Source organism: Malania oleifera, chromosome 5 (assembly GCF_029873635.1).
Source record: "Malania oleifera isolate guangnan ecotype guangnan chromosome 5, ASM2987363v1, whole genome shotgun sequence".
NCBI lineage: Eukaryota > Viridiplantae > Streptophyta > Magnoliopsida > Santalales > Ximeniaceae > Malania > Malania oleifera.
Window position 1 is genome coordinate 808,368 of NC_080421.1, and position 22,990 is coordinate 831,357.

The 22,990-nt window shown below is 37.0% G+C and overlaps 1 protein-coding gene across 1 annotated transcript; it reads right to left on the reverse strand.

The window, feature by feature from the left end:
• Nucleotides 1-1,509: 1,509 nt before the first annotated feature.
• On the reverse strand, nucleotides 1,510-6,705 carry LOC131156286 (glutamate receptor 3.2-like). Its single transcript, XM_058109833.1, has 6 exons — nucleotides 5,503-6,705; nucleotides 3,985-5,327; nucleotides 3,623-3,900; nucleotides 3,296-3,327; nucleotides 2,776-3,170; nucleotides 1,510-2,169 (listed from the first exon to the last, which is right to left on the reverse strand). The coding sequence occupies exons 1-6, from the start codon at nucleotides 5,750-5,752 to the stop codon at nucleotides 1,684-1,686; spliced, it is 2,784 nt and encodes a 927-aa protein (XP_057965816.1). The 5' UTR covers nucleotides 5,753-6,705; the 3' UTR covers nucleotides 1,510-1,683.
• Between the last annotated feature and the right edge of the window lie 16,285 nt (nucleotides 6,706-22,990).

Below are 22,990 nucleotides of genomic sequence, written 5' to 3' on the forward strand. Positions count from 1 at the left end.
GATAGAGATGGGTGGAATGTTGATTTATTAGTGGATCTGTTGGGTGAAGGACAGACTGAGGAAATAATGAACTCTACTATTTCATGCAAGGAGGGTCCAGATACAATAATTTAGAAACCTTCAACAGATGGGAAATTTACCATGGCAAGTGCTTGGAAAAGGAAGCGTAAAGAGGAATTCTTAGTTTCAAAATGGATTTGGCATCCTATGTTGCCAAAACGGGTGTCAATTTGTATGTGGAAGTCTTGGTTTGGTTGTCTTCTGGTTGATACTCGTTTTCAAGAAGTAGGTGTTCAAATGGCCTCTCGGTGTGATTGTTGTTCAAATGCCAAGATGGAATCTCTAGACCATGTATTTTGCATAGGATCTTTTGCTCAGGAGGTATGGAAACAAGCAGCAATGGTGTTGGGTGTTAGTTGTATGACAACGAATACATGGAAAGTTAGAGTTAATTTCTGGTTTAATTGTGCAAGGCGGACCTCACAGTTAGGCATTTTGGTAGGTCTCCTACCTACTTCCATTTCGAACAAGTTAACTAAATATGCACTTGCTTCTTGCACGGATATTGCAATCCTTCGTACTTTAGATATTCAAGTAAAAAATGTGAGGGTTCATCTTCCTTGTGTAGTCAAATGGTGTAAACCTAGGATATGTTGGGTTACGTTGAATATGGATGGAAGCTGCAAAAGTAACCCAGGTAATTGTGGTGGTGGAGGCATGATAAGAGATGAAAGAGGATTATTTAAAGCAACTTTTTCCTCATTACTGGGTTATGGAACCAATAATATGGTTGAAATGAAAGCGATTATTATAGGGATTAATCTGTGTAAAGATTTCGAATTTGATCAAGTGGAGATTGCCTATGATTCTGTTTTGTTGGTTTAGTGGATTAATTCTAGGAAGTGTTCGACTTGAAACTAATGGGAAGTGTGGGAAGAGCTTGTGTTAGCAATGAGAGGCATATATTATAAAGTGGAACATGTTTATAGAGAGCCGAATCAAAGTGCAAAATTCTTTGCCAAGAAGGGTGAATCTGGTATATCTCGATCATATAGTTGCCACGATGAATTTCCACAGCAAGTCAGAGGAATGATTCAATTGAATTTGTTGGGATTTCCCTCCTTGCACTCATGATACTTTGTGCTAGTATTTGCAAAGATTATAGTGATTGGTTTATTTCTCGAGATCTTCCGAAATTTTGTTAATTTTTCACTTATAGTTGTTTAATTCTTATTTATTTTTTTGATTGTTGGTCATTGGTTTATTGGTTTTAAATAAGTTGGTTAAGTCAATTTTAGATTCTTTGGGTTTTATTTTGCTTTCCCCAAGTTTCAAGGTTAGAACCACAGTAATCTTCCGTCATAAGTGACGGATTTTCTAATAAAGATCGGAGGTGTCGCCCTCTTTTCCAAATAAAAATAAAAAATAAATAAAAAACCTCTTCTAACTTAGATCTCCACAAACAGCTAGAAAGACTACCACTAAATTTACAGCAAAACAACTAGTATGGAGCCACACAAAGCAAAAGTCATAGAGATGTTAATCATGTATAATGCTGCTAACTAAAACAAAATCCCGCTGTATGGGCTTGCACGTTAACAGTATCACCTAAAATATAATCACATAAAACACCCAACAACCTAAATAACATTACTAATGAGAACCATATACTGAAGAGACTAGCTAATTGAGCCAAGCCTCACCCTCATGCCTATCTGGGGAAATCTCCATTTGTGTTCTCTTGGATCCATACCGCGATTCATCTTCCCCTCCATTACCATTCAATGACATTTCCTCACGTTTTCTCTTTGACTTGCTCTTCGATTGCTCTGCCCTGTCATCAACAAATGATAAGAATGTTTGGATACGTGCTGATCGTGAGCTGCCAAACCCAGAAGGATCAGTTTCTTTGGGGAACTGTTGGGTGAACTGGCGTATAGTTAAGCAGATATATATAGAGAGGGCGAGTATGCATGCAATCCCACATATAAGGAAGAGCCCCCAGAAGCTCTTCAACTGAAGCTGATCTGATTCGAGCTCATTGCTCTGGGTGTTACAACCTGTCTTTGCCAGCCACTTGTCATGGATTCTTTGAAGATCCCCATTTTCTGATAAAGAGAGAATGGCGGTTGACATATCAACGGCCAAGGGAGAGTCTCTTGGAAATGCCTAACAAGAAACAAAATATCATGGATCCAATGCAATAAACAATAGAGGCAGAAGATAAAGTATAGAAGAGTTCTGGAACTGTATATATCTAACAATACTTCACATGGGTGGTGTGTGGAAGAAATTTTACGAATATCTACAAACACAATGGCCAATGAAATAAGCTCCAGTCTGTTCAGAATTTTTCAGACGATTTCAATAATTCAAGGAAATAAAGTGAAGGAAGGAATATGGCATGGCAGGCCTCCGACAGAAAGTATCCTTTATCATTTCTTTAGTTTGATCTAGGATCTTCTAAAATCAAACTCATGAATTCATTAATGGGTTTAACAATAACCTAACCCCCAGTTCCCTTTAAACGCACTAAGGTTTATGATTCCATTTTTTTCACATTCTCTTGCCTCTTCAATTCTACTGTGTCAAAAGTTCTGAATCATAAATTCAGGTCTTCATTAATTTAGGTGCATAATTCTTGACCAAGACCATCATGGGTTTCAACCTTCGACAAAATTATGATCGACTCGTAATCAAAGTAAAAGTAAACCAACTTGATTCAATTGATAATGCATAGGGAAGAACTATTAACAACTCTGTTGAGACACTTACAAACCCCCACCCACTCTTGGTGAACTGTTGGCCCACAATTGAGAACTTGCAGTGATCGGAGAGGAAGAGTTCTATGTATGGCCGTTCATCAACCACAGCGGCAACAGTTTGTTTCTCAAGGGCAGTTGCATATTCTTCTGGCGAACCAAGAGGAACGAGTCTAGAATTCGGGATGTTGAGTTCCTCGTGCAAATAGTTCTCTGCAAACGACCCTATTTGGAATCCAATAGGCTCATTGCTAGTCATCAAAGTTTCAATCCCTTTGATTGGTGATGATAGCTGCTGTACAGTAAGGATTGACGTCAGACTTGCAGTATAACTTGAGTTGATTATCAGAACCACAAAAAGCCAGATGATCAGCACAATGCGACCGAGTGTGCTCATTGTATTCTCTCCTGAAATTTTGAAGAAATCTCAAGTTATTACAATTGGGCTTAGGTTACTAAAATTACTCGAGGATATATCATAGACTACATAGTAAATATAAACTATCCAAATAAAGGGAAGTAAATAGACTTACTGTGGGAAAAAAATAAAGTTGAGAAGCTAAACCTGCAAGACAAGCAACCAATGGCAAATGGAGATCATAAGAAAGCATGATTAGCAAGCTACAGTTAACATGGAAAGTGATGCATAATAAACTTAAAAATTCATCACTGGATGGATTGTAAGATAAAGAATACAATTTCTCCTAATCAGGCTCAACTCAGTCCTTTGCTAAGTTCTATTTATCTCGACACAGTTGCGGCATAACTGTTCTAGCATACAGTTTACTTCATTTAATGTCCAAAAATCATGCTTATAATGAAAAAAACTTAATTATGAAAAATTCTATCATAGTACTCACCACAAAATTGTAACAAACTGTTTCTTAGGTGGTCCTCGGAATTCATCATTTATTCTATGTTCTAGAATCCATACAACTGCTCCGACAATAAGAAAAAATATTGCTGTAACACCCCACATCAATGGAGTAAATGGTCGCAAGAAAGCCCAAGCGCTCGAGTTCAACTTCCTGACAGGAACCACTACAACTAAGCCCGACTCTATGTATGGCTGAGTAAAATCAACAATCTTTGTTCGGTTTGTGACAATTGCAATGTCACCCACAGCAGCATCAAAGGCCTGTAAAACAAAACCTGTTTGTAAAAACTATTACCCATGCATCACATAATTAAAAGAGCATCCATATATATCCGTTTTACTCACATTTGTCGTGATCTTGTTTACAAGCTCACCGTAGCTTGGATTCTTCCTACCATCCCCAAACAGAACAAACCTATATGGAACTGGATATGGAAGTAAGTTTACAGCAGCAATGAATACATCTATGCTATATCCTTGAATCATGTCAGCATCAACGTTTTTTGAGACAAAATCTCTAAAACTAACTCGGTTGGGAACTCCGATTCTCAATTGCCTACCACTGTTTGAGAAAACCCACCCACGTGGCTTTACAGTTGTTCCTCCAGGCCATACAGGGTTGCGTAAATGTTGGTTTGAAATTGAGCGGTTAGGTGGTTTTGCATAAAGCATCTCCGGGGACACAACAGAGAGACCAGAATAATTAGACCAGTATCCAATCTGCTGGCATCCATTTCCAATTACATTAATGATGTCAAATGCCGGATACACGAGGGATCTTTCAGCAGTAAACTGAATTGGGCCCGTCAGGCCTGTCATATTGGTCCGCAATATGTTCTTGAGCAGCTGCTCTCCTCCATCAAAAATACTTAATGCACCAAGATTCAGAGTCCCTCCAGCCAGACCATTTAAATTTGAATCATTGGAAAATGAAATAATGCCACCCTGATCCAAAAATGCCTTGATTGCATAAGCAATCATCCAAACAGAGTCATAGGCATATAGGCCGTAAGGGTTCAACCCAATTGAGCCATTACTCAGCTGGCTCCACCGAGACACAAAAGCCTTTTTCCTTTTTGTATCAGGGGTGTGCGGTCGAAGTGTGAGAGCTCCTTCAATAGAATTGATGGTATTCGAAGGAAGTGGTGAAATGGAATCCAAAACCGTTGATAGCCAAGTAGTAGCTATCCAAACATACCCAGCGTCCATCATATTAAGGGAACGGGCCACATCGAAAACCAAGAGGCCTGATTTGTTGTAAGTGTGCAGAACAATCACTCGAGATTCCATCATTGCAATCTTAACTAGCTGATCAACAACATCAACCCGAGTTGCAGTTTGGTCAGGGGAGAGAGCTGCCTTGTAAGAAATTTTACAGCGCCTCTCTGCAAGTTTGTCACCTAATGCAGCTATACCATTTCGCCCCTGATCATCATCACTGAAAACAGCAACAACCTCTCTCCAACCAAAATAGCTAACCATGTCGGCAATGGCGGTCATCTGGAACAGATCATTGGGTGCAGTTTGAATGAAGTAAGGATATTGGAGAGGGGAGAGGGTGGGGTCCAAGGCTGTGAATGATAATAATGGGACATGGAGTTCATTGGCAAGATGTGAGAGAACATGGGCCATTATAGAATTCTGTGGGCCAATAATAGCCACGGTATCAGTCTCCATGTACTGTAATGCTGTGATCAGTCGAGAAAATGAAACCGTAAGAACAAGATATTTAAAGGAGAATAACACATTTTCAGGAAAAGAAGAAAAGAAAGCACGAGACAACATTATAAAACAAAGGAAGCATGACTACTCTAGGAACATATTTAATAATAATAATAATAATCAAAACCCAGATGAACTTACCCCCAATGATGGCAACAAATCCGCTGTAGTTGGAATCATGCAGGGATATAGCTAATTTACTTCCGCCAAGAATGCCTGGGTCAGAATTAATATCTTGTTCAGCAGCCTTCATGGCAATCTTTGCAACTTGACCATTAATACTATTAAAAGTGAAAATAGCTCCAACGTTTATAACATCTGGTCTTAAACTCCTTTCGGATAATGCTCCGAAACACAGAATGGATATCAACAAAATCCAAACTGGGCTCATGCTGATCCTTCCTAAATAATGAAATAAACTGCCTTTCTTCCCAAATCAGAGAGAACCCAGGTATGAAAATGAATAGAATAAACAGAACACCTGAACCAAAATGCAAATCGCTGCCAAAAACACTTTGGAACCCAATTGCGACCCACCGTCAGAACTATAAAGCGCCCGAGAACGGAAATAGTTAATACAGCAAAATCAACTCAAGACCCGTAGGAACCAATCTACAGCATAAAATAATTGAACTCATCATGCGCTTGTTAACAGAGTTACCAGGATGACGAAGGAAGCTCCATATCCACAAAAACAACAACAACAACCAAATGGTCAAGAAAGGGTCCCTAGAACTCCAGACCCACAAAGGCAGCAGGCAGACAGAAAGAATAAATCGGTCCTCTTAGTAGTACTAGTGCTGCATCTTGAGAAAACAAAGGCAGGCATGCCCACACAGCCAACAAGAAAAGGTGAAATTTCTGGTGATTTCTCGTTTTCGCCAGGAAACTAGGCTTACAGGACTCAAAAGCAGAGCAGCAAAACTTAAAGGCACGACCTTTTCGGAAGAGGGAGCACGGTACATAAACGCAGAACGAGTAATACACAAGTTGAAAATGAAAGCCCAAAAAAGAAGCGGAAAAATAAAGGAAAGAGAAGACTTTGGGGCAGAGATTTTCTTTTCACATGGGAAGGGGGAAGAAGGGACTTTCCATTATTTAATGATGGAGAATGAGAATACTTGGAGACGGGGGAAGGAGAGCTTGTGAAGTTGGTTTCCACTCAGTGGATCATCAGCATACAGCGTTGGCTTGTGGAAGGAGTACGGAGTCTAGAGTCTTCAGCACTTGAATGATGGTGGATAGAGCTGGGAGGAAAATGGGAAAAGAATCTGCGAACAGAAACCTGAACCTGAGGAGAATAACTATAGTAGGGCTGTGGGGGAAATTCCTCGAGGACATACTGAAAATGTCATGATGGTGGTTGTGAATAAATAATAAAATAAAGAACATGGAAGAAAATGGGACCCTAATTAGAAATGGATAGAGACCCGCAGTGAAGCAGCTCAAAGTGGATCGAATTGAAAACATTTTGCTGCTAAATTAAGAGAGTTTTCTCCCGTTTTACCTTTAACTTTAAATAATATATTAATTAATACCTTATTTAGGAAAATATTTTTCAAAATAATGGTCACTTAATTTCGATGCTTGATTTAGCGAAATTCATCAGCGATATTTAAAGGGTCAGACAAATTAGGTGTTTACGCATGTCAAAGCAAATCTCACTGTTACAGCTGATCGATGTATGACGCGTGGCAAATCTCGTTGCTTGGTCCAGCGAGATTTTCTTTGACTACCTTCAACTCCTCCTTTCTCATTCACTTCACTCGAGAACGTAGAGAAGGGACAGAAAGCAGTGTTTGGTAGGGAGGAGGACCGTAGCAACAGCAGGTGTGACCGTTCAGAGAGTTTTGTAGGTGACCATTCGGGGAGTTTTGCAAGTGACCGTTCGAGTAAGCTATAAAAGGGTAGAAATGGGACATGTATTTTACCCTAAATCTATTTTATTTGCACTGAATCTTCTTGATTTTTATGTGGTCGTTCGTATTGAAGATTTGTTATACTAGATTCACAATATATCATTTTGTATTTTGATTTGTTGTTTAGAAGATGCATTCGGAACCCCCATTTGAGGTAATACTTTTATTTCATTATTTGTATTTTATTAAATTAAAATTGTTACATATTGATTTAAATCACTCAGATAGTGTTGTGTATAATTCAGCTAATTGCTAATTCTATTTTCAGATTTTAATTAATTCTAAACAAACCACAATAACAATCTGATTTTTTCCAAGCATCAACCACAATCACACCTAAACTTAAACCTGTTCATTTTGACGTGTGTGTGTGTGCTAAGCTTGAACAAGAAAAATATACATTCACCAATCCAATATTTAGCAAAACATAAACATGCCACAATCACAATCCACAAGAACACATTTACGTGGTTCGGCCCAAAAATTAGCCTACATCCATGGCAAAAACTCACCTCCAGAGACACTATATTAAATCGGTGGAAATAAATACAATTACACACAGATTTACCCTTTCTTGTCTTACCGATCTCCTCTGGAAATCAGCCCAAGAATAATTCAAGAAATCCCCCCTTCGCACCTACCAAGAACCCTAGGTTTCTCCCTATATTCCTCCCTGATTTCCCTAAAAGAAACCCTCCCCAATAAACTAAATCTGAGCTTTTACCTTGCCTTACCCTTGTGCGAACATCCGTTGGAGATACCCAACGCCGCACCCGCCTCCCGCAGTCTCCCTCTCCCGTGCGTTGCAGTTGAAGGATCTCTCTTGGCGGTGATTGCTTCCTCGGGTTGCAGGTCTCCTCTCTCGGCTAGGAGTGCTCTTGCGGCTGGTGAAGACTTGCGGGAATGGAAACCCTCCTACGCAGCCCCTCTTTTTCCTTTTCTCCAGGAAGTTGAAAAAACTGAAGCTCTCCAAGTCCCCCACCCCCTGCTGTTATTCATTTCCAACTAATGAAAGAAAATTACATTCATGCCCCCCAAAAAAAAAAAAAACCCAACAGCAGCCATTGGATCAAAAATGAAACAGACGGTCCAGTTTTTTTCTTTGTTCAACACTTGACATTCCAACAATTCTCCACCTTGGCAAGCTTGTGATCCTTGCACCTCTTTAGCATCTCATATGGCGGTTCTTGCAAAACAAATACTAACAACTTCCAAGGTTAACCAAATTCAAAGAATGTTCAAACTTGGATTTAGGTACTATTTTAGTCATCATATCCGAAAGATTATCCTCCGTTGGAATTTTCCTTACTTTTATTTCTCTACTAGAAATAATATCTCTTACAAAATGTTGCCCAACATCTATATGTTTGGATCTATCATGATAAACATGATTTCTAGCCAAATGAATAGTGCTTTGCTAATCACAATAAATTGTAACGGTTCTACTATACATTCCTAACTCTAGGCATAGTCTTTTTATCCATATAGCCTCCTTAAAGGCTTCAGTCATGGCAATATATTCAGCCTCCATGGCAGACAAGGCTACCACCGACTGCATGTGAGATTTCCAACTAATAGAACTACCCAAAAAAATAAAAGACCATACCAAGACTTCCTGGTATCTAGATTTCCAGTATAGTCAGAATCTACATATCCTTTTAATCCTATTTCAAAATGCATATCCTTTTTACCAAATATTAATCATTGTTGTTTTGTTCCAGACAAATATTGAAAAATTTGTTTCAAAGCATGCCAATGTGGTTTTCTAGGTTTGCTCATAAATCTATTCACTTGACTTACAACATAAGATAGATTAGGTCTAGAACATACCATAACATACATTACACTACCAACCATACTAGGATAAGGTATTTTATTCATAAACAGTGACTCATTTTCAGTTTCAGGACACTGTTTTCTAGACAACTTAATATGCTATGCAACAGGAATAGAAGTAGATTTAACATGACTCATTCCAAATCTTTTTAATACCTTTGAAATATAAGACTTTTGAGACAAGTAGAGAAGTTTTTTATTCCTTTTTCTAGTTATTTCCATACCAAGTATTCTTTTAACAGGTCCTAAGTCTTTCATTTCAAATTCATATTTGAGCATGCACTTAACTTGATATAACATATCCATGTCTCCACAAGCAACCAACATGTCATCAATGTATAATAGCAAATATATATGACATTTATCACATGATTTAAAATAAACACAACCATCATAATTGCTTCTACAGAAATCATTTTGAATCATGTAAGAATCAAATTGTTTATACCATTGTTTAGGTGATTGTTTCAACCCACATAAAGATTTCTTTAATAAACATACATGATTTTTATTCATTTCCGTATCAAAGCCCTCAGGAGGTTGCATATAAATTGTTTCTTCTAAAGTACCATGCAAGAAAGCAGTTTTAACATCAAGTTGTTCCAAATGCAAGTCATGTACAGCAACAAATGATAATAGAATTCTAATAGAACTATGCCTCACAACAGGGGAAAATATTTCATTATAGTCTACCCCTTCCCTTTGTGTAAATCCCTTAGCCACTAACCTAGCTTTATACCTAGGTGGTTCAACTCCAGGGATTCCCTCTTTCCTCTTAAAGATCCACTTGGATCCTATGAGTTTCTGTTTTTCTGGTCTAGGTACCATAACCCATGTCTCATTCTTTTTTAGAGACTTCATTTCTTCTTGCATGGCAAGAATCCATTTTTCAGCCTCTTTACTATCCATGGCCTCTCTAAAAGTCCTAGGCTCCTGACTCACTCGAAAAATGAGCAGCTCGAAAGCTATCCCAAGTATAGGAGTTACATCGTGTAATATTAAGCCCAAGGGCTAGATCGTCTCCTCAGGGAATGCGTTTTTATTTCAATTTCACGTACGTCCAATCGAAAACAAAAATGCACTGAACTCGGTTCAGATTCGGGTTTTCAAGATTGTGGAAACTTAAATGAAAACACAAATTAAAGTCCTAAAACTAGCACGCATGGAATTAAATAATAATAATAAAAACCCTAATCTACTTAAGAAAACACTAGAGCATACTAACTAAAAATGGAAACTTTAAATATGGAATTAAAAATACGCAACCACAATCACAATTTAAACATGAAACAAACAAAACTCTAAACCTAGCATGCAATGAAATTGAGAGCAAAAACGGAAACTCTAATCTACTCAAGGAAACATTGGGACACGCGTTAATTAAAAATGGCAACCTAGAACATGGAATTAAAAACACACAATGGAAACTAAATTAGACACACACTAAAAAAAAACCAAACCTACTCAAAATCGAACCTTTAGCACAATTAAGAGATCAAATCAAGACTCACAATTTAAATGTAAACATGAACTCAACGGAAATTTAAAAGACATAAACAATAACGGAACACAATAAAAACACAACCTTTACTAATCATAGACCCTAACTAAATCGAATTTCGGCAAAAAAATATCTGAATTTAATTAAGAATGCTAAATTAAAATAACTATCAATTAGATAAACAAAGAGATTAATTTAATAATAATGAAATACTCAACATTACTCAACTTAAACAAAAAGAAAGAAAACTCCAATAACATTAAAAAAAACTAAACTTTATTCAATAGTCCAAGATTCAAAGAAAAGTAAATAAAAGAAAGAAAGAAAGGAAAAGAGAGAGAGAGAGAAACAAATCCACGGAGCCGTGAAGTTGCTGCTGCGCTTTGGTGGTCCTGCTATGGAGTCGGCTAGTGTTCTGCTGTGCTTGGGGACTGCTGAAGATGGTGGAGGAGGCCGGCCGTACTGCAAGAGGGCAGAGGAGGCCAAGAGAAACAGAGGAAAGGGGGAGAGTGAGAGAGGAAAGACAAAGGGAAGGAAGAGAGACAAGGGGAGAGAAGCAGAATTGAAAAAAACAAACTAAAGAAGAAGAGAAGAAGAAGAAGAAGAAGAAGAGGAGAATGGGGAGCCATGGGGGCTGCCTACCTAGGGGGAAGAAATAGAGGAGCTTAAATAGGAGGCATTGGGAGCCCTAGACCCGGATGGAAAGGATTGACCCGGATGGGAAAGGGTTGACCCGTCAACTTGATTTTTTTTATTTTTTTCATTCTCTGTTCATCGCAAATTCTACTCTTCTGGAGCCCGTATATCACAAAACTCAAAACACGAAAGTTGTAGATGATCCTTTTATCTTTCTCCAAAAATTTGAATCATCTCAATCGGAGCTCGAACAGAAAAGTTATGCATAAAATAAGAACAGGTGTCGGTTTTGGTTCCCGGGAATTTTCCTGCGACAAAAAATTACCAAAACTTCATAAATTGTGCAATAAAGTTCAAGAATGATGATTTTGGCACATTATTAAAATATTGGACAATTTTGGACATTTAATTAAAAATATAAACCGTAAAGCCTGGGTTAAGATGCCCAATTACGCAATTTCGGTGCGTAATCAGCTCCACCTCAATTTCTGTTTCAGCAACAAAAAGAGCAAAAGTTGTCATATTAACTTCCCCATACCTTTGAGGAGGCCTTATGACCCTTCTCTCCTTATCCTGTGCTAGAAGGTAAGTTTTACTTAATTCAGAGGTTGCTGTTTTTGAGTTTTGCTCCTCAAAATCCGCAGCATTTGTTTCTAAATAGCTATGAGAAGTGGAGGGTTGCTCCACCTCAAGCTACGGGTCACTAGTATCAAAGTGCCTAACACTTTTATATGAATTTTCTGGTTTTCCCCCCATTTTAGTTTCATTAAAAACTACATCCCTACTAATAATACATTTTTATTTTCCAGGTTCTACAACCCAGAGCTTATAGCCTTTAACCCACTCTGGGTATCCCACAAAAATGCATTTAATAGCTCTAGGCTCTAATTTATCAGTTCTAATGTGGGCATAGGCTACGCACCCAAAAATTTTTAAACCCTGATAATCAGCAGGCTTACCCGACCAGATTTCTTGAGGGGTTTTATAATTTAAAGTTGTGGAAGGACACCTATTAATAAGGTATACAGCAGTGGTCACCGCCTCTGCCCAAAAGGTCTTGGGTAGACCTGAAGTGGCTAACATGCATCTTACCTTTTCCAAAATAGTCCTATTCATCCTTTCAGCTAATCCATTTTGTTAGGGAGTATCCCTAACAGTCCTATGTCTAGCTATGCCTTCAGCTTTACAAAATTCAAAAAATTCATTTGACAAGTATTCTAATCCATTGTCTATTCTCAGTTTTTTAACTTTTCTTCCAACTTGATTTTCAACTAAGGTTTTCCATTCTTTAAACTTTTCAAAAGTTTCACTTTTATGTTTTACAATATAAACCCATACTTTCCTAGAAAATTCATCTATAATTGACAGAAAATACGTAGAACCACCATGAGAACTAACCATAGCAGGCCCCCAAAAATCTGAATGTATGTAATCAAGAGTTTGTTTCATGGTGTGAGTGGACTTCTTAAAACTAACCCTAGTAGACTTACCCAAGACACACTCCTCACAGAATGACAATTCCTCAAGTTTCCTATCTCCAAGGAGCCCCCGTTTCTCCAACTCCTTTAGGCCCTGTTGGTTAACATGTCCTAGCCTCCTACACCACAAGGAAACCTGATTTTCTACCCTGTGATTGATAGGTGAAGCCTCACCAATCACTGTCTTTCCTACTAAGGTGTACAGCCCATTCTTTAGCACCTCTTTCATCACTACTAGTGAACCTCTACATACTCTTAGGCTACCTTCTTTAGACTTAAACGTGTACCCTATCTTATCTAAGCTACCAATAGAAATCAAGTTTCTTTTCAGCTTAGGTATGTACCTCACATATTTAAGCACTCTTTCAATCCCATCATGCATTAGAAGTCTCACAGTCCCAATACCCTGTATTTTACATGACTTATTGTTTCCTAGGATAACATGACCTCCTTCTAAGCATGTAAAGGACTCAAACCAGTTTTTCAATGGACACATGTGGAAGGAACATTGTAACGACCTGCTTAATTTCCATGTTTTTTTTTTCATACTATGATATTCTACATGCTTTGATACCATAACGAGGGTAAACCCAAATCAGTAGCCTAAGCAGCAAGAAGCAGAATCAAATAAACATAACTATATGTAATTATATACAATACAATACTAGAGTGCTAACATGTTTTCCAAAATATATACATATCACTATTCCCAAAATATCCCCAACTATGTTGGGATATACAAAAAAAATCATCCACAACATACTCACTATCTACTAACAGGGCAGTACTGGAGCCCCTTTATTTGCAAGCCTGGTCTGCTTGCCTACCTGGATCACCTGAAAAATGATTCAACATTAGGATGAGTCAATGCTCAGTATAACGAAATATGCTATTACTAGTGTGTGGCAAATGAGCTACAATATTATGAAAATTTGTTTCTATATAATCATGTATAACTGGATATGTAAATACAGTACAAGTAATAAAATTCACCCCCTTTCCATGTTGCTTAACATAATGGTATTGTAGGTTACTATTCAAAAAACTTCTATTATACATAAGTATGTTCCTAGTTTCTGTAAATCTGTACATACGTAATAGTAACTAAAAACTTTCCCTGTGGATAACTGTGTGTCATGATTTAACCCCTTATGACAAGGTTGTGCGGCCCGTAGGCGGGATTTACCCTGGCTGGCCAACCAGGAATAAATCACTATACTCCATCGGTCTGATCTGCCTACCTCAACCCATATCTGATGGGGAGCCTATCCACGTCAAGGGCCTAGGTGATCGACCTACTACCACGTATTATCTAAATAGGTGGTTGCACTTATAACATAAATATCTGTAGCAACGGTACCGTGCACTGTAACTGCATAGTCCAACAGGGTCTGATACTATATAATATATCTCGATATACCACTATCTGATTCACCATGATTCTAAAATAACTGTAATAACCATGATACAAAATATCAGTATTTCTTCACCTACATCATTTCCTATAACTGTCATAAGGCCAAAAATGGACTAAAAGGTTTTACCCTAAATTTGGGATGAAATCCAACTTTATTTCACCAACGATCCGCTCTTACAGACTTGTAGAGAACTTCGTCAAGAGCATCGTGGTGGCTTCAGATCATCGATCCAGCGACTGGTGGGGCCAAAATTGAAAAGAGAAGTGAGAGGGGCCGTGGGAGAGAGAGAGAGAGAGAGAGAGAGAGAGAGAGAGAGAGAGAGAGGAGAGAGAGAACGCACTGAAAATGTGATAAAAATATGATTTTTCACTACTTATAGGGCCAGATTCGTCGACGAGACACGTCACCTCGTCGACGAGTCCTTCAGTGAATTTGTCGATGAATCCTATCCTTCGTCAAAGAAATTTAGAGTAGCCCAAATCTGTCTCTCGGTATTTTCTTGTCAACGAAATAGGACCTCGTCGACGAGATCCTGAAGACATTCGTCGACGAATCCTGGAAATTCTTGAAATTATTATCCCCAAAAGGCAATATCGTTCGCGTTCATCGTTGAAGTCTACTGCCTCCTTTTGTTTCTGTTCCCATTTCTCTCCCTCATCATTATTTAAATACTATTATTCTTCGGGTCACTACAAACATCCTGAATCTAATATCCATTCTTTTCCCGAATCTTTGTCAGAGACGTTCAACACTTCCGCACTATCATACACATCTAAAACTACAACTGCCTTACCCTTTGATTTAGAGGTGGTGACATTTGCACCATTTTTCCTCTCAGGGCGGTCCCTCTTAAAATGTCCTTCCTTGTGACATGCAAAACACTTTAGTGCCTTGCTCTTAGACTTTGATCTAGACCTTTTGTATTTTCCTTTCCTGTTCCTCTTTTCAGACCTACCTCTCACATTTAACCCTTCCCCTAACCTTGATTTCGAATCAAACATAGTGTGCAATTCCCTAGAGTGCAAAACGGCTTGCACATCTTCTAAAGTCAGCCTCTCTCTCCCATACATCATACTTTCTTTAATATTTTCATATGTGGAGTCAAGAGAACTCAATAAAAGAATTGTCTAGTCTTCTTCATCTATACTAATATCAATATTAGCAAGATCCAAAAGAATTTTATTAAATTCATCTAAATGTTCATCAATCGATGTTCCAGGGGTCATTCTAAAGGTGTAGAGTCTAGTCTTCTTATGGAGTCTATTTGTTAGGGATTTTGTCATCTACAAACTTTCTAGTTTTGACCAAACTCCAGCTGCCGTATCCTCATTGGCAACTTTCCTAAGCACTTTGTCTCCTAAGGACAAGATGATGGCACTATGTGCCTTTTGGAAGATTTTGGGCTTCACTTTGTCGGCTGAGGGTAAACCTAGTTTCCCCTCTTGTGAAGTGGAGGCTCCCTTCTCTTCTCCAAGAAGAGCCTCCTCAAGCCCCTGTTGTACCAAGACGGCACGCATCTTAATCCTTCACAAACCAAAGTCATTTTTTTCTAGTGAATTTTTCTATTTCAAACCTAGCAGTCCCCATCACATAGCCACGCTCTGATGCCACTTGTTGTGTGTAATTCAGTTGATTGCTAATTCTATTTTCAGATTTTAATTAATTCCAAACAAACCACAATAACAATTTGATTTTTTCTAAGCATCAACCACAATCACACCTAAACTTAAACTTGTTTATTTTGACGCACGTGTGTGTGTGTGCTAAGCCTGAACAAGAAAAATATACGTTCACCAATCCAATATTCAGCAAAACATAAACATGCCACAATCACAATCCACAAGAACACATTTATGTGGTTCGGCCCAAAAATTGGCCTACATCCATGGCAGAAACTCACCTCCAGAGACACTATATTAAATCGGTGGAAATAAATACAATTACACATAGATTTACCCTTTTTTGTCTTACCGATCTCCTCTGGAAATCAGCCCAAGAATAATTCAAGAAATCCCCTCTTTGCACCTATGAAGAACCCTAGGTTTCTCCCTATATTCCTCCCTGATTTCCCTAAAAGAAACCCTCCCCAAGAAACTAAATCTGAGCTTTTACCTTGCCTTACCCTTGTGCGAACATTTGTTGGAGATACCCAACGCCGCACCCACCTCCAGCCGTCTCCCTCTCCCGTGCGTTGCGGTGGAAGGATCTCTCTTGGTGGTGATGGCTTCCTCTGGTTGCAGGTCTCCTCTCTCGGCTGGGAGTGCTCTCGCGGCTGTGAAGACTTGCGGGAATGGAAACCCTCCTGCGCTACCCCTCTTTTTTCTTTTCTCCAAAAAGCTGAAAAAACTGAAGCTCTCCAAGTCCCCTGCCCCCTACTGTTATTCATTTCCAATTAATGAAATAAAATTACATTCATGCCCCCAGGAAAACAAAAAACAAAAAAACAAAAAAACCCAATAGCAGCCATTGGATAAAAAAATGAAACGGACGGTCTAGTTTTTTTCTTTGTTCAATGCTTGACATTCCAACTGATAGTGATGCTTCTTTCTCACGTAGCATTTACACTAATACTTGCACAACATTAGCACTCTAGGAATAGGAATGTGCATGATTCAGTAACTCAAAGATGCCCCTTCAAACCATTAATCAAATTGAAACTTCGGTTCACTAGAAAATGAAAATTAGTCAAACTATCGGATCTAATTTAAAATTTTAAAACACTACAAATTAATTTTTTTTTTGTAATAATCAACATAAATTTTAATATATTCATTATTATAACTTCAGCGACAACCTAGAGTAATACAATTGTTTTGTAAATTTAAATTATTAAAATTAAATATAATGTTATATATGATATATGTTTTTTATATATTTATAGTATATCGAATTGGTTTCATTAACCATGGTTATTGAATTGATTGAATAGAAACCAAACTGATAATAGAAAATCTAAAACTTCTAGATCAAAAAAAAAATATTTAATTAGGTTTTCAATTTGCTTTATTCTGTTTTTCAAATTTGTTCCACCCCTAGTAAGAAATGATACATACAAAATGTAAACTAGAACTAGATAAGTTTTTGCTTCGGACTTTGAAGTAGTTAAAATTTCAAAATTTTATTATTTTTATTGTGATTTAATGGAGTCATAAAATTTGAAACAGATATATGGAAAGGCTGCAAAAATAAATAAATAAATAAAAATGTGATGCATAATGCAGTAATATGTTGTCTTGGAACCCACTTGTTGTATTTTGAAACATGTCCTTTTCGGATTTGAATTCTATTGAGTTCGTACAAAATTTATTTCAACATATGTAGTATATATATTATATGTTATTCAACTTTACATAAAATTAAATTTAAGATCAGAATTTTAACAATTATACTATCATGATTTGTTTGATTTGTAAGTATAGAATTAATTTGTACAATTATATATATTATATAATTTTTCATTTTATTTCACTCCCAATTTATTTTATTGTAAAATATTAAATATTATGTTAAGATTATAGGTGCATAGGCAGCAGCTATTAGGTAGGAGGGAGTGAGAGATGTGGATGTGAATAGTTACAAATAAATTGCAAGTGTTTAGGCTGAGATAAATCTATAACGAATATATATATATATATATAGAAAACCTTGTTGCTCTTAATAAATTTAAATAGAAAATAAATAACTATTTGAAAAACTAATTCTTAAATAAATTGACTAATAAATATTAGTTAATAATTTTAAACAAGTATACTTACACATGTTTACAAATATACATATGCAAACTCACATTCACGTGCACATACATGTATTGTTGTTGTTGACCCTATGGGTCATACCCTATTTTGATTATGACAAATATTCCGTATTTAATGTCTGTCAAGTTTGTATGCAGGTTCATATTAGCTTGATCATTTGATGGCACGTGAAAACTTGAAGACTAAAGACCTAGAAGATTTATTTTGTATTGTAACTCATGCTATGTTTGTAACGACTTGCTATTTAAATGGAGTTCTTTTTTTTTTCCAATAACATTCTACATGCTCTGATTCCGAATTGGGGATGAACCTGTTGGCCTTACAAGGCTTAAAACCTTGTTATCTTATTTTGATGCTAACAAACAAGTGAAATTTAATGTATTTGTGTGAGTAATGATATTTCAGGGCTTATATATGAGAAAGCAAAGGTTAAAGTGTTCAAAAGGATCAAATGAAGCTTAAAAGAGTCCAAGCATGGATTTAAAGATGATATATTAAATCCTAAAGAATATGAAGACATGAATGAGTTGTTGAAAGCCAAGGAATACTAAAAGATCCAAAGAAAGGCAAAGTGATAAAGCTCAAAGAAGATGGAAACTTGAAGAAACAAAACATGAAGACTTAAGAATGAGAAAAGTTTTAGAAGTTTTCATGTAAGTACTTTAAATGTTTAAAATATCGTTTGGAATATTTTGAAACTCTTAGGTTAACTTCTTGGACCTAAATATCTGTAAAATAATTTTATAAAGTCAAAAATTATTTTAAAAGGGTTAGAATCATTTTTGGAATAAAAAGCACCAAAAAGGGTTTTTCTGTTTACTGTCAGTTTTTATATAGCCGTATTCAGGTGTATTTTTTACTATCAAAAGTTCATTATTTTAAAAAGTGATGAACATAAAAGTTTTAGGATTTTCTCTTAGCTTTCTTTTGACACCAAGAACACCTAATTTTGAATTATACATAAAAAGTTATGGATAAAACACTGAAGTGGGGTCATTGCTGTCAGTCAGCTGAACACTGTTCACGGGAGGGACTTCAGATGACTGAACAGATGACTTCGGTCGACTGAAGAATAAGTTCAACTGACTGAAGTATTTCCAAAATAGGCAGAAAGTTACAACAGTGAGTTCAGTCGACTGAACTTGTGACTTCAGTCAACTGAACTTGCGACATCAGTCAACTGAACCCTACTTCAGATGACTGACCCTATATCCAGCTCTATTTTAAAGGGGTTTAAGTAACTTCAGTTGATTGACCACGAACCTTCAGTCAACTGAACTTTGTTCAACGGGAAAATTTTTCAAATTCTAATATTTTAAAATATAGCCGTTTGAGCTCCAAACTTTCTATAATATTGGGAAACACTTAAAGGAAACTTTTGCAACATGGAAACAAGTTTGAAAGCCTATAAATACAGGGTTTTGCAAATCAAAACTTATCCAAGAATTGAAAAATCTTCTTGTAAAGCTGAAAGCACTCTTGTTTTTCCAAAAGCTCTCTTGCTCACTCATTGCAAATCTGTTTTGCTGAGAAATTCTGAAGTGCTAATTCTTCCTCCTATGAATTTCTATTTCTAATCCTTATCTAAGAAGGATATTGGTGAATTCTACACTTGAACTTCATTGTATTTCATATTGGTATTTTACATTCAAAGTATATAGTTCTAAAATTGTACTAACTTGCTCTTTGAAAGAGTATACTTGTACGCAGATTATATCTTGTTTCTTATTATTCTTTGACGTTCCAAGGGTTGTTTGGATCATTGGCTAAGCAAGGAAATATTGCTTAGAGAGGCAGGCTCTAGCCTATGTAAGGAGTGACCGAACAAGGGAATACCATTTGGAGAAGGCGGGCTCTAGCCTTAACTAAGGAGTGTTGTAATCGGTATTGTTCCACCCGTCAACGGAACAGAACTAGTGAATCCTTTGGTGGTTTCCCAAAGGCGAGGACGTAGGTTGGGTATAAGCTGAACCTCGTAAAAATCTCCATCTCATTCTCTCTTTCCCCTACTCTTTATTTTCAGCATATTTAAAATTGCGTGGATGGTTTAAATTTAAAAATCATATAAACTACATATATTTGGAAAACAAACAAACTTAAGGTTAAATTTTGATTTGGGTTGCGGAAACCGAAAGGGAGTACATTGGTTCACCATATCTTGCTGAAACCTTACGAGAGTACGTTACTTGGTTAACATCCTAAAGATAAATTTACCAAGAGTTTATTTGAGTTCTAAATATTTGGAAAGAGTGATTTGATTCATTTATACAGGGTTTTGCATCATCAAGCATAAATTCTCCTTCAACTATAGGGCTTACAAATTCATAATCACGGGGCTTATATAAACAAACAAACTATCTCAAGATCTTATATTACCAAAGTGTTGAATACTTTATATCTTAGTTTGGTTGTTTGTTGTTTGACTTGTACTTGGAAAATAAATTGATTGTTTGGTTTGAAGATTGTGTTTAATTGATTGGTTGTTTGATTAAGTTGTTGTGTGATTGGTGAAATTAAACAAACAAGTTAAAGAATTGGTTAAAGAAATTAAAGAAGTTAAGGATTCTTAAAAAAAGTTAAAAGAAAGTTTTAAAAGCCAATTCACCCCCCCTATTGGGAAGCTATTCCTAATTTCAGAACCCAATCATTAGCCTAAGCAGCGAGAAGCATAAATCAAATAAACATATCCATATATAATTATATACAATACCAGAGTGCTAACAGGTTCCCAAAATTTACATATATGACTGTTCCCAAAATATCCCCAACTGGTGAGGGCTATAAAAAAATATTCCCAAAAATATACTCACTCTCTATTGACAGGACAGTACTATGGCCCCTTTATCTGTGAGCCTGATTTGCTCACCTACCTGGATCACCTGAAAAATGATTCAACGCTGGGATGAGTCAACGCTCAGTAAGACGAAATATGCTATTACTAGTGTGTGGCAAATGAGCCACAATATTATAAAAATTTGTTTTCATATAATCATGTATAACTAAATATGTAAATACAGTACAAGTGATAAAATCCACCACCCTTTCCATGTTGCTTAATATAATAGTATTGTAATTTACTATTCAAAATACTTCTAGTGTACATAAGTATGTTCTCTGTTTCTGTAAATCTATATATACGTAATAGTAACTGAAAACTTTCCCTGTGGATAACTGTGTGTCATAATTTAAACAGGGTTGTGCGGCCCGTAGGTGGGATTTACCCTAACTGGCCAACCAGGAATAAATCACTATACTCCATCGATCTGATCTGCCTACCTCAACCCATATCTGATGGGGAGCCTGTTCGCGTCAAGGGCCTAGGTAATCGACCTACTACCACGTATTATCTAAATAGGTGGTTACGCTCATAACATAAATATTTGTAGCAACGGTACCGTGCTCTGTAACTGCATAGTCCAACAGGATCTGATACTATATAATATATCTCTATATACAACTATCTGACTTACCATGATCCTGAAATAACCGTAATAACCATGATACTGAATAAACTGTAACTGTATTCCATACGTCATAGTACTGAGAACTGTATAATCATAACACTAACAACTGTATAATCATAGTACTAAAATTCGTATAATCATGGTACTAAGATTCGTACAATCATGGTACTAGAATTCGTATAATCATGGTACTGAAATCCATAAAATCATAATACTGAAATTCATAAAATCATGGTACTGAAATTCGAAAAACATATCTCCATACTATACTTATATTCTCAAGCCACACCATACTTTAATACATAATATTCATAATTTAATAAACTGTATAACATTTTAAATTTCCTAGCGTAGCATATTTCCTTTACCTGACTATTGGATAGCCCCTATGGTATACTGGCCTAACACCCGCAGGGCTTCCTACACAACACCCTAAACACAACATTTGCCAGAACAAAATATCAGTATTTCTTCGCCTACATCATTTCCTATGACTGTCATAAGGCCAAAAATGGACTAAAAGATCTTACCCTGAATTTGGGATGAAATCCAACTTCGTTTTACCAACGATCCGCTCTGACAGACTTGCAAAGAACTTCTCTAGGAGTGTCATGGTGACTTCAGATCGGCGATCCGGCGACTAGCGAGGCCGAAATCGAAGAGAGAAGTGAGAGGGGTCGTAGGAAAGAGAGAGAGAGATAGGAGAGAGAAATTTACATTGAATTGTGATAAAAATCCGAGCTTGCACTACTTAAATGGCCAGATTCGTCGACAAGACACGTCACCTCGTCGACGAGTCCTTCAGTAAATTCGTCGATAAACCTTACCCTTCATCGATGAAATTTAGAGTAGCTCAAATCCTTCTCTTGGTATTTTCTCGTCAACAAAATGGAACCTCATCGACGAGATCCTGAAGACCTTCGTCGACGAATCCTTGTATTCGTCGACGAAGCTTGGCAATTTCCTGAAATTATTATTATCTCCAAAGTGCGATGTCGTCGATGAATGCTCCGCGTTCATTGACGAAGTCTATGGCCTCCTTCTGTTCATGTTTCCATTTTCTCTCCCTCTTTATTATTAAAATACTATTATTCTTCGAGTCACTACAATGTTTATCTCGGGTCTGTAATATCTTAATATGGTCCATAATAATTGCATCTGCATGCATGATTGGGATGAATGATCAAAAAATCGTAAATTGGCTTTAGGGATCACCCTTCTGTCGACCGACACCGAATTTTTTCGGTGTCCTCAAAGACCTTATAAGGCCTTTACGTCCATGCACAAGCGCAATAGATGTCCCCAAAATCACTTAACATATCAAGGGAATTAATTGAAGTGAAAATGAACTTAATAGGCAAATTTGTGATAGGTCGAGTGACCAAACCCATTGTATTCAAAACACTTCGGATGCCTGAACAGTTGAGAGGTCAGCGGGTTGACTTGGTTTCGGGCGACCAAACCAAATATGAACGTACCATCTACGGGCGACCGAAACCCTGAACTGACTTTTTCCACCAACTCAGCCAACCAAACATTTACGTTCAAATTGGGCCTCAGGTGACTGAACACATGAGTTCGGTCAACCGAATGTTGGATCGAGCACCCGAACCGCAAACTTT